General features: G+C 37.7%; 2 protein-coding genes across 2 annotated transcripts; both read right to left on the bottom strand.

Moving 5' to 3' along the window:
• Nucleotides 1-1,593: 1,593 nt before the first annotated feature.
• Nucleotides 1,594-7,491, bottom strand: gra (granulito). Its single transcript, XM_083554606.1, has 7 exons — nt 7,356-7,491; nt 5,720-5,796; nt 5,547-5,599; nt 5,324-5,399; nt 4,479-4,585; nt 4,307-4,358; nt 1,594-2,166 (listed from the first exon to the last, which is right to left on the bottom strand). Exons 2-7 carry the CDS (start codon nt 5,790-5,792, stop codon nt 2,132-2,134), a joined length of 396 nt encoding a protein of 131 aa, XP_083410732.1. The 5' UTR covers nt 5,793-5,796; nt 7,356-7,491; the 3' UTR covers nt 1,594-2,131.
• Nucleotides 7,492-10,494: 3,003 nt separating this feature from the next.
• rbm12bb (RNA binding motif protein 12Bb) lies at nt 10,495-14,143 on the bottom strand. Its single transcript, XM_083554317.1, has 2 exons — nt 13,955-14,143; nt 10,495-12,820 (listed from the first exon to the last, which is right to left on the bottom strand). The coding sequence occupies exon 2, from the start codon at nt 12,798-12,800 to the stop codon at nt 10,911-10,913; it is 1,890 nt and encodes a 629-aa protein (XP_083410443.1). The 5' UTR covers nt 12,801-12,820; nt 13,955-14,143; the 3' UTR covers nt 10,495-10,910.
• Between the last annotated feature and the right edge of the window lie 776 nt (nt 14,144-14,919).

Raw genomic sequence — 14,919 nt, 5'->3', positions numbered from 1 at the left:
GTTTTAATTTTCTACACATGAAGTCAGGCCTTCAGAAATCAGCACTGGTAGTGTAAAATCTACACAAGCTAAAATTCTAAAGAATTTACACAACGCCACAATTTGTCTTAATAACAATTCCCCAGGGAAAACCATAATGTACAGAAAAAATGCACAGAAAACCTGGGGGTTTTACGAGGTTAGTGTTGCTGTTTTAGCGAGAGATGATGTATCTGGACACTGCAGCAGAAAAGTGGACTTTTTGACTTGTGCCATGCTCTCTGTATGAGATTCCTTTCTGTGATGCAGTGCTGTTATACTGAATTACTGTAAGTGTATACAGTATACACACACACACATTTATTTTTCATTAAAATTGTACATTAACATTGAGGACATCCAAACTATAAAACAACAGATGGAATTATGTAGCGAAAGAAAAGTGTTAAATAACCCAGAATGTTTTATATTATCAATTCTTTAGCACCCCCACACAATGACCCCCAAGCTCTCATCAAAGAATAATGTAGCTACTTTAGAAATTCTAAAATACAGTGGTGTGAATAACAGCTCTCACTGTGGTTCTCTGGAGTCTCAAAGCTATATAAAAAAATAAAAAAAACAGCTTTATAACATTTTTAAGACTGATAGTTCTCAATTATTTTCTCCTTTGTTTCTGAATTTCTTTGGCTCTCAGCATGATGTTTAGCTTTTGAGCAGCTTCTGGTCTACTTCACTTTGCCAGGCAGGTCCTATTTAAGAGATTTCTTGATTGTGAACAGGTGTAGCAGTAATCAGGCCTGGAAGTGGCAAGAGAAATTCAACTCAGGTGTGATAAACCACAGTTTTACACACAGGGCCATGTAGTTTTGAATTTTGGTTTTCCTCAATAATAAAAACCTTCATTTAAAAACTGCATGTGTTCACTTGTGTTATCTTACTAATATTTCAATTAGTTTGAACTGAAACATTAAAGTATGACAAACATGCAAAAAAATATAAGAAATCAGGACTTTTTCACACCACTGTATAAAACATTCTGGGTTGTTTAACACTTTTTTGTTTAGATGTGTCAACACACACACACACACACACACACACACACACACTATTAGGCAGTTGGATTTAATGCCTTGTGTTTGTTGATCTTCCCTTATTCGAGACATTCTTTACAAGTATGCGCTTTTTCATACTTTCTGAAACAGTTTGGGACACATGGGTGTGATGGTCAGATGTCTAAATATGTAACCAAATCATGACCAAGAATAAGGTTCTTGCATAAAGCACACCATTTACAATCACTGGAATGAAATAAAAGTCATCTAGATTTCCATCTATACCAAGTCAAAGTGGAATAATTGAACAAGTAAACACTTTCTTGGATTAGACTTGTATTTGTTTTTTTCACAGTTGTGAACTTGGTTTCACCAAAACACACAAAAATATTTACAAAACACGACATGTAGAAATCTTAAAAATCTTTCACACTAACAGTAAAAGGAGTGCATTGACTTTGGAAAACTGAAAAATACCATGGTCTACCATGTCACACACACACACACACACACACACACACACACACACACACACACACACACACACACACACACACACCCCAACCCCCTTATTTACAGTTAGGCACACTGACATATTAGCATCATTGTCTATTTTGGCAAATAAATATGTGCAGGAAGTTTAGTCTTATAAGGAATCATGTAAACTTTGTACAATGTAGACCCCAGTGGTACAGTCTCTTTAGAGACAAAGTGCAGCACAACACCATGCTAGTTACTAAATATAAAACTCTGTTCGTATCTCACTTAAAAAAAAAAACAAAAAAAAAGAACAAAAAAGTGTCACACAAAGTCATTGTAGTGTTTGTTAGTAAGTAAGAATTAAAGTCCACACGCATTTTACACTGAAATTAGAAACCGTTGGATTTGGTCTAAATGCTCAAATTAAACGGTCAAAGGTCAAAACGTAAACTCCATGTTACAAAAATTCCTTTCAAAGTTCTGAACTTGCCCCATTTCCAAAATGACATGCAATCCTGTAAAGCTTTTCAGAGTCGAAATTCTCATTGCTTCTTAGTTATTATGTTAAAGTTGGTTCAATCTGTTGAAACTCCAGCAGACAGGAATCATTCTTCAGGCTACCAGGACACAAACGCCACCTTATTTTGAGTGTCTACACAGAAGAAAGAGGAGAACAAATTCTAAACAATTATTAAGTGCACATAGTAATGTCATCCCAGATATATTCCTGACTGATATACAACATAAACTTTCTTTCGGCTTCTCTATACAACATTATTGTGAAAATATCTGGCAACAAAAGTGAGTACACCCTAAGTGATAACAGCTGTACATGATGTAACCATGCAAAGCCACATGTCTTATTTATCATGTTTATGTTTTTGTCTGCTTGACAGGACCATACAAATTTGAGCAGTTCAAATTGTTTTGAGTACAAGTCTCTCATACTGACCACTGGATGTTCAATATGGAACCTCATGGTAACTCTATGAGGATTTGAGAATCAGAATTGTTGCTCTTCACAAAGATGGCTGAGGCTAAAAGAAGATCCGTAACACCCTGAAACTGAGTTAAAGCACAGTGGCCAGGGTCATACAGAGGTTTTCCAAGACGGGTTCCTCTCGGAACAGACCTCGCAAGGGTCCATCTAAGAAGTAGAGCCCTGGTGCTGTGTGTCAGGTGCAGAATCTGGCTTTAAAAAACAGATGCATGAGTGCTGCAGCATTGCTTTAGAAGAAGCAGAAGATCTGCTTGTCAGTGCTCACACCGTACGCCACACACTGCAGCAAGTCAGTTTGCATAGCAGTCATCCCAGAAGGAAACCTCCCCTGAAGCTGGTTCACAAGAAAACCCACAAACATTTTGCAGAAGAGAACCTGTCCAAGAGCATGAATTACTGGAGTCATGTCCTGTGGTCTGATGAGACCAGATAAACTTGTTTGGCTCAGATCGTGTCCAGGATGACAACTGCTTTGCTGAGGAAGCTGAGGGTGATGGAGTCTCCAGAATTGAACCCTATTGAGCACCTGTGGGGCATCCTTAAGCAGAAGGGGGAGAATCCCAGAAACAACCTGTGCAGCTCTGGTGAAAGTTTTCTGCACTCCAGGTATATTTGGCTGATGTTATGTCCTGGGTGTCATACAACTTTTATAATCGTTTTGGGAACATGGCAGGATTTTTACACAGTATGTTGGTTAAATATAGTTTTCTCCATCTAAGAAGAGTATCCAAAATTGGATCAAGTGGTCTCTGTGACGGCCAGAGTCATCCTGAAACACTGGAAAACTCCAGAAACCCCAGAGTTAAAAGAATGGGTCAACATAATGACCAAGACAGCTTCATACGAACGTTTGCTTTGCAAACTACATAATAAGAACAAAGCAGGGGTCCCGGTGGATATTCCTGTTTGGGAAGATTTTTGGTCCTTTGTGACGCTGTCTTTACATGTGGAACAATAATTTTATATATATATATTAATAATTAAATATATATATATATTATTTTTTTTTTTTCATTATTATTATTATCAATGTAATTTTCATTTATTTATTTTCTCTGACCATTTGTTAATACATCTACTTCTGTTAAGTTCAACCACTGTAATATTTCTGGCCTTGCAAGCAGTATTGATACATGTATTGTCATGTACTGGATGAAAAGAATAAAAACTTGAATTACAAAATTGGATCAAGTCCATCGTTTTCTGACACAGATAATAATTCATGATTTGCATGATTTTGTAATCTGTTTTTTTTAATGTGCACAGCTCATATTACCTGAATATTAGCCTACTTTCAATGGCAATGTATAAATGAATGCTAGAACTCTTAGCAAATCTAGTCTAGGTCTGCTAGCTGATCCAGAGTAGACGACAAAATGTCTACCAAATTGTAATCAGGGTCTCAAATCTATGTAACAGTCCCCCTGCATGTCTTTAAAATCTAATATGAAATTTTATATTTATAGAAAGGCATTTCCCCAACCTACCTGATCTTTGAGTACTTAAATGAGCAATTTAAAAAAAATTATAATAAAGGATTGTATTTATTCAAAGAAAGAACTTCAATACTTTCTGTACGTTCATCTGGATAAGGGTAAATGTGAATGTGGCACCTACATGCTTCTTAGCACTTTCTGCTGTCAAGTTTTAGACTGTCTTTAGACTGCCTTTCTGTCCTATGTTTATGTTCCTTCTATTTAAATATTCTATGTTACATGTTTTTCCTGCATACTGTTTATCTGATTTTACAAAAAAAAGGTGAACATGCTGGAATTCATATAAATGTACTTACAGGTCCCCTTCAGCTCAGCTTCCCCCAACAACTTGTGCATGTCTGGTTCCCTCTGTGAATAAATAAAATGAAATACAGGAACAGTAACATGTGTATATTATACAATGTGTGTGTATAAAACATGTAATAATATAATAGACATTCAAACAGTATTCCATAAACAGCAACCTACCCCTTTAAACAGAACTACTGGGTGAGATGGTAGATAATCCGGTCTTTTCTTTGCCATTGGTGAATTTGCTAAGCTGATCAAGAAGTCCCTGCTGTATGATATTCTCTCTATCAAGAACAAGAGCACCGCTTTACTCTTAATAATATCATTGAATCAAAACAGGGAAATCGGGCTTTTCAGCCGACAGTGTTGTTACCATAGTGAAAGTAAAACCTCATTCAGTATTAAACTACAATTAAACCTGAATCATTTAACAATCACAATTTGGTAACCTTTTAGAATAATGCAGGTTTTGCTTCATATCTTGTATTTCATTATATTACAGCTCTGTCAAATTCTTGATTCTGATTGGCTTATCACATCAGCTTGAGCGAGAGTGCTGGCTGTAATTCAACTAACAGGTCTCCATTAAGGCGTATTAATATTGCACTGTAACAGTAAGGTTTCCACTGTGTGAAAGTATTCAGGACAGAGGACTTTGTGCTAGTTTCTTGATAAGATGCCAAGCTGTGTCTTTGTTTGGCCTGTTGATCGCAAGAGAATAAAACGGAAATCCTGGTGGATGAATTAATGTTTATAGTGGCTATGACATCACAAGTCTAACTGGGTAAATATATAAATGTAACTATAAAAGGATAGAAGATACAACAAGCTGTTTACGAAACATTTAAAAATAGTATTCATTGGCAGACTGCTGTGGTATGAAAGAAATTGTTAGGAATAAAATGAAATGATGTGAGTGAAAAAATCTATTTTTGAGTAGACTGCTTTTCTATAGAACAGCACACCCTGCTGTTTCTTTTAATAAAATAATAATGAGTGAATATCTGAAAACTGACTCCTACCTGATTTGGCAGGTGCTAGACTTTGGCTTGAGAGCTTAAGAATTTCATTACAATTCTCTATTATTATGTGGTTTAGCTGAAACAAACAAAGAAGCAAACAAAGAAACAAAAAAGAAAACAGTTTCATTTAGCAAAAAGTAACCAGGGAAACCGGATATGAATGAAAAGAACCCGACACTGTAATGAACATTTTACAGTATGCGATACAAAAACACAGCCTTACTGGGTTTTCTGTTCCCATCTTCACAGGCTCAGCTTCTACATTTGTCTGGACTACTGCACACATAAACAGCACACGCTTTAGAAAAAAGGCATACAGTAATGTCCACTGCAACATGTTAGAAAATACTTAAAAACTGGTAGCGTGGTGCAGAGAGAACAGTGAATCGATGTTACCTTGATTACAGTTTAGTCTGCGCAGTGGCCTTGCTGGCTTTAGATTTCGCATCCTCCTTGTGGACCCCTCCATTATTCTGATAAAATGAAATGTTTATGAATTAAGATTCGTAAACTACCCTATAAATAAATAACGAATAATGGTGTAGTGTCGAAAAATGTTTTCCTTCCAGGGGACAAACTTCATGACTAAGACTTTGCGTCCCTTATTGTTTTCATTTTATTGTATTTGTATTACGGAAAATAAATGGGGACTGCTGTGAAAAAACAAGTGACTGATAATTGAAATTTAGTCTGCAAACATTCCACAACATGATTAGGCAAATTAGTCTTTTGAAATATCATACCCATGTGCAATATGCTTATTTAACTGGACAATCACTGCACTGTCACTGTCTGTCTGCCAATGTGTACTGTCTTCTCTGCTTTAGTCATTAAGTTGTAAACGTATATTAGTCTATGTCTTGTTTCAGTCAAGCACTGATGTGTAGTACCTGTATGTAAATTGCAATGTTGGTTTACTGTAGACTGGAGACAATTTCCTGGTCAATATCGTGTGTGTGTGTGTGTGTGTGTGTGTGTGTGTGTATAAAATGATCAGGCATAACATTATGACATTATAACATCGTGACCAGTGAAGTGAACAACACTGATTATCTCTTCATCATGGCACCTGTTGGTTGGGTGGGAAATATTAGACAGCATGTGAAAATTTTGTCCTCAAAATTGATGTGTTAGAAGCAGGAAAAATGGGCAAGAGAATGGAATTGGGCGAGTTTGACCGAGGCCAAATTGTGATGTCTAGACGAGTCAGAGCATCTCCAAAACTGCAGCTCTTGAAGGATGTTCCCAGTCTGCAGTGGTCAGTATCTATCAAAAGTGGCCCAAGAAAGGAACAGTGGTGAACCAGCGACAGGGTCCTGGGTGGCTTCATGGATGCACGTAGGGAGTGAAGGCTGGACCGTGTGATCTGATTCAACAGACGAGCCTTTGTAGCTCAAATTGCTGAAGAGGTTAATGTCGGTAATGCTCGAACAGTCTGGACTGTTTTGGCAGCAAAAGGAGGATCAACACAATATTAGGCATGCGGTCATAATGACAATACTGATCAGTACACACATATATATATATATATTATATTATGTCTTTCTGTCTCTCTCTCTCTCTCTCTCTCTCTCTCTCTCTCTCTCTCTCTCTCATATAGATGATATAGTTTGGTTAAGTTTAATCCAAAATATATCATGAATAAAGTAAGTAAACAGGTTTAACACTGTTTGTTAAGGTTTAGTTCACTGCTGTCTGATGCAAGAGCTCCTCTGGCTGCCATTTAAAACATAAACACACACTAATATTATTTGATTTATGCAAGTATTTAAAAAAATGTATGACATTTCAGTAGATACAAGATCTACTACACAGAAAAAACATGTTTTTGTTGTCAAAGAGATAAAACAATGTCCAGATCATTAAAAAAAAAAAAGTTTGCAGCCCAGGTCGTGTTCATGGCTGATGGAGCAAACGGCCACCACTGAACATTTTCACAAAGTTCTTTCAAATGTAACCTCACCATATTACCAAACAATACACACTGTCGAGAAAAAACAGTTACAGTAAAAACTTGACGTCGGTGTCTTACGTGAGGAATTGCTCCAACGTGAGAAACAGTGCTATGTCTCTCTCTTTCTCTCTGTGAGATCTCCTGCACTACACAGTGCGGTTCTACGTAAGTATGTAGAGATGCAGGTCGGTGCAGCGCCTCTCACACTCTGATCAGGACGGTTTGTGAACCAATCCGGGCTCAGCATCCGGGATCATCCTAAACCGCTCTCTAACTGAGGGTGTTCCGGCTACCATTTGAGCACACTACATAGGGAACAGAATGCTGTTTAGGACATAGCCCCGGAAAATGACCTCGGAGCACATCAATCCCTAAAGATGATCCGTGATTCGTAATTGAGAATTCATTTTTATACAAGTTTTATTACTTTGTTTTAATTATGTAGAAAATCATGGTACTGTTTGTATTAAAATGAGCAAGTATGTGTTTAAAATCAAATAAAAAAATGAAGAATCTCTGCCTCAACGCTCCTGCTTATATTTTTACGTCGTTTTCCGTTGTCTTTGTTATTTTATTTTAGTGCGCTCTAGATAATACATTTATTTTGAGAGATTTTATATTTTTATATATTATTAATTTCAAATGATTCCCCCTTCCATACCCAAGTGCATCATCATTACAGGGACTCGGACTGTGACGTCACGAGCAAGACTCCATTCACTGGTCCGCCATTTTGGTTAGTCAGTAGACTGAAAAGCAAACCTAGGTGGTAGACATGCATTTACACGTAATTAAATAGTTTTTAAAAATCTGCACCGTGTGCTAAAAATATATATTATTATCTGAATAGCACAATACGCAACTCCATCCTCACAGTGTGGTATGGCAGCTCCATAGTGTGTGTACAGAAACCACCTCATGTATCTACCTGCACCTTCATCACAGTAGATGTATACACAGAACATACATCACCAAGACACTCAAATCCCACTCACAACGCCACCGTCCATCCAGAAGGAGATGCAGGAACATTCGCACCAGAACCAGCAGGTTCAGGGCCTGTAGTTTTCCACCAACCATGACCCCATTAAACTCTACACTGCACCACTACGACACTGATGGTTCACTACCAGCTACCAGGAATCATTCTGCTTAAATTTATGTATAACTATATTTTATAATAAATGTAGTAAACATATAATTACTGTATGTAATTGTAAATTTTCAGCATATACCAGATTATCTTCTATCTAACTGTATATAATAGATACATATCATTTCTGTATCATTGCACATACAATCTACATATATTGTAATATATAAAGCTTAAATTTATCTACATATATTGTGCCATACACACATTTTGTTAACATTTTTTTATATTCTCCAAAAAAAGATTTAAAAAAATAAATACATATACAAATGTGTGTGTGAACTTGCTTAACAGCTGGCAAATGTCTATAAAATCTTTATTGAAAAAATTTAAACTCCTGTTATTTTATTTGGGTTTCCTGTACCTTGCACACATTGATTTGTACACAACATGGGCTTTGAGTGACTGTTTTTATTCTTTTGATTGATAAAAAAAAACCAACAAAAAAACAGGCACACTAGATAAGAAACAATGTCTGGAAAAAAAAAGAAAAAAAAAAAAAGAATAACACATCCAGAGTTTTACGCCACCATTTGAGGGTCACCATCCATATCATTCCCAGACCATTTACAGTGGAACCTCGATACTCGCGACCTCGACAGTTCACGACTTTTCATTTGGAACTGGACTGAGAGTAACTCGAGAAAAAATATGATAGATTGCGAGAAATCGAAAGTTCAGAGTAACATTTCAAAACAAAGTTTGTACTTTTATTATTGTAATATTTCATTTAAAGTAGTAAATAAAACATTTTTTGACAATTCACAATTTTTGTTGAGTTCACAATACGGTACATTACACTGTACACCCATTAAAATTGATTTAATATTGCGTTACTGGGCGAGCAAAACCGCAGTTTTTTGTTACTCCTAGAACTAGGGAGGTCCTGGAACAAAACCTCCACGAGTATTGAGGTTGCACTGTATTTGCTTCATTAAAACATTTTCATGCATTTTAATAATACTGAGCTGCAGCAATATAAAAACTATGCCATTGCACTTGTATTAAAAAAAAAAACAGCAACATAAAAATGGGTGTGTTAACAATAAAAAACCAAACCAATAATATTAGTAAATGAGTGCATTATACATACAGTAGTAAATGATCTTAAATGTAACAAAACCGAACATAAATGCACGCTTATACCCCATGAATATGGGGGGATGTATTCAAATCAAAAGTAAATGCCGTGAACCCATGTGACTGCATCTTTGGCACTAAAAAAAAAACAGTGGCTCTCTCAGGGCTCTGATGAAGATGCTGGTCATGTACAGGTCCCCCCGACACTCCAGGGATTAGATCAGGAGGCCGTTGAATTAAGTTTATCCAGTGTTTAAACATGTTTTACTCCTGTGTGAGTCCTAGCAAAGATACTTGGTAAATCTTGTGTACATCTGTCTAACTACAATCACCAGGCTCTTAAAACGACGACCCTGAACCCCTGCTCATTCATCCCATCATTTCACACCAGTGCACTGTATGTATGTATGTACGTACGTACGTGTGTATATATATATATATATATATATATATATATATATATATATATATATATATATATGAATATAAATTCACATAGATGTGGGTCAAAAGCCTTACGTCTTTTTTCAAGTGGTGTAGTTCATTTAAAATCCAAGGTTTAACCGTATGTCTGTTCCGAAAATTTTTTTCTGCCCACCGCATTCAATCTGCAAAACATTTGCTCTTTGTTTTTATACCATTTTGTATAACCTCTGAATAACATTGCAAAAAATGCATCCGCGGCTGTTTCGACTGCACCAATGCCGTACGACTGGTTGAGTAAAAACAACAGCATGAATGAGCAAGGGCTTTTGCAACTTATCACATTACAGTATAGTGATCAGTGGGTGTACGTATAAATACATTTGAGTGTTGAAGATTCCACACTCTCCGTACCTGTCCCTGTTTGAGATGGCCATTCAAGCACGCTCATAAAATGCTTATCCATTAGTAGGTTCAGTGAATTCCACCAGAACGTTGTCATATTTGTTTTTCAACCCAATTTAAAGGATGTTCATCACCCCAGTTGGGCTTTGTACTTCGTTTTTGTATTTGGCTTTTACACTCTTACACACACTTTGTTGCCTGGGGAAATGAAATAAATCATTACCATATAATGCACACAACCTACCAATCACACTAGGAAATGTTGAGCTACTGTTTTTATGCATCGAGTAACAAAAAAATTTAAAAAATACCATGTAAGCATTTTAAATTAATAATATAGTGGCTTAACAGTCAATATCAATCATGACACACATTTACATGTGAACAAAATTTTCTATGAGAATGTTGAATGAAAAACGTTGATTTTAAACACCAATAACTAAAAACAGTAGCACATATATCAGCATAACTATAACCTTTTCTAAAATGTTTCTGAAAAAAAAAATAATAATAATAAAACAAAACAAATCGTTGCAATTAAGTGTCTGATAAAATGCCCAGAGTCTCTAATTTTACACAAACACAACATTAATTTTCCTTGTACCAATGGGTCTTCCATTTAATTCTTGGACAGCAGTGACTGCCTCACTGTGGCTTTCAAACACAACAGTTGCAGTACCTGTAGGTGCTCCAAACCTATTATACTGCAATGAGACCGACCCTGGAATTACTCTGTACCCGTAGCAGAAGTCATAGATTTCATCATCCCTTATCTTAGATGGTAGATTTAGAAACCGGACGCAAGTAGGCTGATTAAATTGTTGGTCAGATGGTCCATACTGTTGTACGTCAGGAGCACAGGGCCCCTGTCCAAAAGCATCTGGGTTTTCAAAATCATCCAATAGACCACTTTTTCCAGGACCATAGTGTTGGGTATCTGGCATCATGTCATAATTGTCCTGATACATTCCGTCATTAAGGAAATTCTGCTCACCGCTGTATCTTGGCGATTTGCTCGGAGATTTCTTCTGGGGTTTGCTGCTGTTTTCAATACCAAATTCTTGCATCTGAGTCAAGGTGATGCATTTCAGCATGACCTCCGATCCAAGAAACCTTCGCCCGTTCAGAGACTGGGCCATCATTGCCTCCGTTTCTGTCTGAAAAACCACTAACGCCTCCCCAAGTCCAGCACCTCGCTCATCATGGAGCAGGAAAAGCCTGTCTTCTGCAAGCTGGAATCCATGGAAGAAGTCCATGATCTCTACTTTCCGGACATCGAAAGGCAGGTTGCGAACATATATGCATCGTCTTTCAGAGTCATACACACTCTTTTGTGAATGCTCAGATGATTTGCTGGAACTTCTGTGGTCTTTTCTTGGGTACTGAGTAGACTCAAATATAGTGGCAATCTTTTCTTTGGAGACCGGAGACGCATAAATAACACTGTGCAAAAAGGTCTCCTTATGGTGAGCCAGGCCAGAACAATAATCCTTTAGATTCTTGAACACCACAATAGCTGATTTGCTCCTGTTACTATGGTTATCAACAACAATACTGATCTGGTCGTCTGTCAAAGACACGGGATGGAGTAAGGCTTTTATATCTCGCTTTTCAACTGAATATGAGAGGTTTTCATACAACACACCAAACTCTTCATTGGAAGGGGAATGAGACCGATGGCGAATAGGAGAGCGAGATTTTGAGCGCGATGAGACGTGTCTTCTCGGACTTGTCTCTTCTGGATTAACTGAACCCCCTGATTTGACCCACTGATGCTCCGAAGCCGGCATTACTCTGATGTACCGTGGCCCAATGTATTCCCGATCCTTCTTCAGACCTTCAATGGTATCCTCTCTTGTTCTGAACTTGACCAAACAACAACCATTAAACATTCCATAATTGTTTCGCATGAAAATTAGGTCATCGATTTGCAAACCTTCAAAAAAGACACGAACATCCTCCTTCGCTGCTGAGAATGGCATTCCAGACAAGTACAAGTAGATGCTATCTTTAGTTCTTTCTTTCCTCTGAGTCCGAGAGTCATTAGGAAAAGCTAGAAGAGGTCTAATTCCCATGTTTTGATTATCTCCTCTTCGCATATCTACTTGAATGTCCTCGTTTGGTGACGGGGGTCCTCCTTTGACTCCTGGTCTTTTGACACACTCCTTGTAATTTCTCCTGTTAACCGTTTCAGATTTTCTTGTGCTTTCCTCGAGGACCTTCTGCATCTCTGACCTGCTACTTAAAAGCAAGTTGACAGGAGAGCCTTTAATGCATCCTCCTGAGCGACTCATCGCCCGTCTTGCATCTTCATCGGATGCAAAAATTATGAACGCTTCCCCGAGTTCGCCGCCAATTATATGAACCCCACCATCGGGGATTTTAAGGCCAGTGAAGAAATTGCGAATGTCCTCTGAACCAGCTGTGATTCTAAGTCCCTGTAAGCGGATGACCACTGCCATGATGGCACACACAACAGCACCTGCAGACAAAAGTACACGATAGTGTTATCTCCATCTTGGCCATCATCCACCATGTCACAATATTCAAGCTCTTCCATTTTCCAAAAACCAACGCATAATAATGAACCCCAGAGTGATTTAACATATTGCACACAAAAAAATAATAGCGCCGATCACGTGTTACTACGCAACTGATTTCCTGTTCTTCGTAACAGGTTTATCGTGTTGTCTTGTGTTCCACAAAAAAAAAACCCAGCACTCCAATTCTCAAAAAAAAGAAAATGTTTCATCCGGCATTCATACCTTGCGATTTCCTCATGATCAATACACCACCCAATAATCCGTCAACAATACTACACTGTTCCTTGTGTTATAGCACAACCACACCAATCACATCATTCTGTCAAAGTTCATTCAGATAGCACCACACCACGACACTGTGCTTGTCCTGCTACAAGTGAAACTGAATACAAAGACTGACATTCCACAAAAATCCCACTCACCCATTTCACCATGTCCGAGACTTCAGTGGTTCTCCAAAGCACATAACCGGTCAAGTTTCCATTGAAGAATTCAGTTATTTCATGATGCCATTTCCACCACATCAGACTTACCTTTGAATTCAAAAACAAATCCCACTTTTCAAATAGCATCTCACTTCAGCAAGATATCCCAAGGCCTGAGACATTATCTGGTGCAATAACCAAGAAGGGAATATCCTCGAGGTAGACACAGAGATAAAGTGAAGAAAAAAAAATTAGACATTCATTCATCTTCAATAACTGTTTTATCCTTCTCAGGACTGAGGTAAATCCAGAGGCTATCCAGGGAATACAGGCCGGAATAAAGCCTGTATAAGACACTTGTCTTCAACCTGTGAATGACCAAACCAGATCGAAGTGTGTGTACAAACTCCATAGCATTAGCAGCTTCCATAAGACTTTTACAAGACACGGCGGCTAAAACCTCAGACGGGATGTAAAACACAACACACCAGGAAAACCGCAACAACAAGATCGCAATCCGAATTCTTCTAGGTACTTTGCAAGCAGAAGTAATTGCTTCACACCAGAACGATGCTCGACATGGCCGCCATGATGACGCACATACAAATCATAGACGCATAATCAGAAGCGCAATACCGGATCACTTACACAAGCTGCAACAGGACCAGCGACTTATTTATCTTATTAAACCACTGGTGTACTCTTAACCAGAGTATTAGACTTCTAATTTTAGCAGTTCAGTCTTTTTCCTGACAAGAAAACGTGTCAGAGTATCAATCCGCCCAGCAGCGAGATAGCGAGAGGAGCGTCTTCTTGCTCTGCGTTAGTCACAGGAACGGAGCTTCTGCACACACCGCCATCTACAGCACGGAGGGCAACAACACAGTGATGGCTGAAATGCAAGAGATTTACAAGTAAACTAATAAAATACGTTTTCAAACCCGCAAAGCATTTATTTAAAATTGTAAACAGTCTGGTACTATGAGTTAAAACTCCACTTGTCATGAACACTTTTGCATTCAAGAGTCCTTCGGGAACATTTGATAAACTAAACTGTGATGGAACTATGACGAAAGGAAACTCATTGTCAAGATGAGGATAGGGTTCAAATATGCATTTTTCAAGTATAACATAGTATTTTGTCATTTGTGTTTGATAGGGTTGATGAAAATAGCTTCATATTTTGTATCAAAATACCTGTGTTTGGTATTGTTAAAATACTGTATAATACTTTTGTAAAAAGTCTACATGAAGACATAAAAATGGGGCCTCTGATCGGTGCCTACTCAGTACTTCACCCAGACTTGTTGAGATCAGAACAGAAAATTGATCCATATGGAGGAAGGTGGTGGAGGTAAGAAACGTGCAGGCTGCCAGCTTCCAAACAGGTGTCCATTGATTGATAAATAAATATTTGATTGCCGAATATTGTATTGTAAACCATTGCATGAATGACTGCCTGACACATCATATATTATTATATTTATGATTAACAATCAAATGATTAATTAGTTAGAAACTAGTTGCTATGAACACTGCTGCCATCAGTTCTTATGAATGACTTGTTTGTCAGTAAGTCAGTGTTGCTGATGCAAAGTAGCCCTTTTTTTACC

The sequence above is a fragment of the Silurus aristotelis genome, assembly GCF_946808225.1.
Source record: "Silurus aristotelis genome assembly, chromosome: 1".
Taxonomy (NCBI): domain Eukaryota; kingdom Metazoa; phylum Chordata; class Actinopteri; order Siluriformes; family Siluridae; genus Silurus; species Silurus aristotelis.
This window is presented reverse-complemented; position numbering and strand designations above follow the sequence as displayed.

Bases quoted from the DNA above. Each gene is read 5' to 3' on its own strand.
- gra (XM_083554606.1), bottom strand. From the start codon at position 5,792: ATGGAGGGGTCCACAAGGAGGATGCGAAATCTAAAGCCAGCAAGGCCA. The intron at 5,600-5,719 runs GTAACATCGATT...TTATGTGTGCAG, and splicing joins CAGACTAAACTGTAATCAAG to TAGTCCAGACAAATGTAGAA. The intron at 4,586-5,323 runs GTAGGAGTCAGT...TGTTCTTGATAG, and splicing joins TCTAGCACCTGCCAAATCAG to AGAGAATATCATACAGCAGG.
- rbm12bb (XM_083554317.1), bottom strand. From the start codon at position 12,800: ATGGCAGTGGTCATCCGCTTACAGGGACTTAGAATCACAGCTGGTTCA.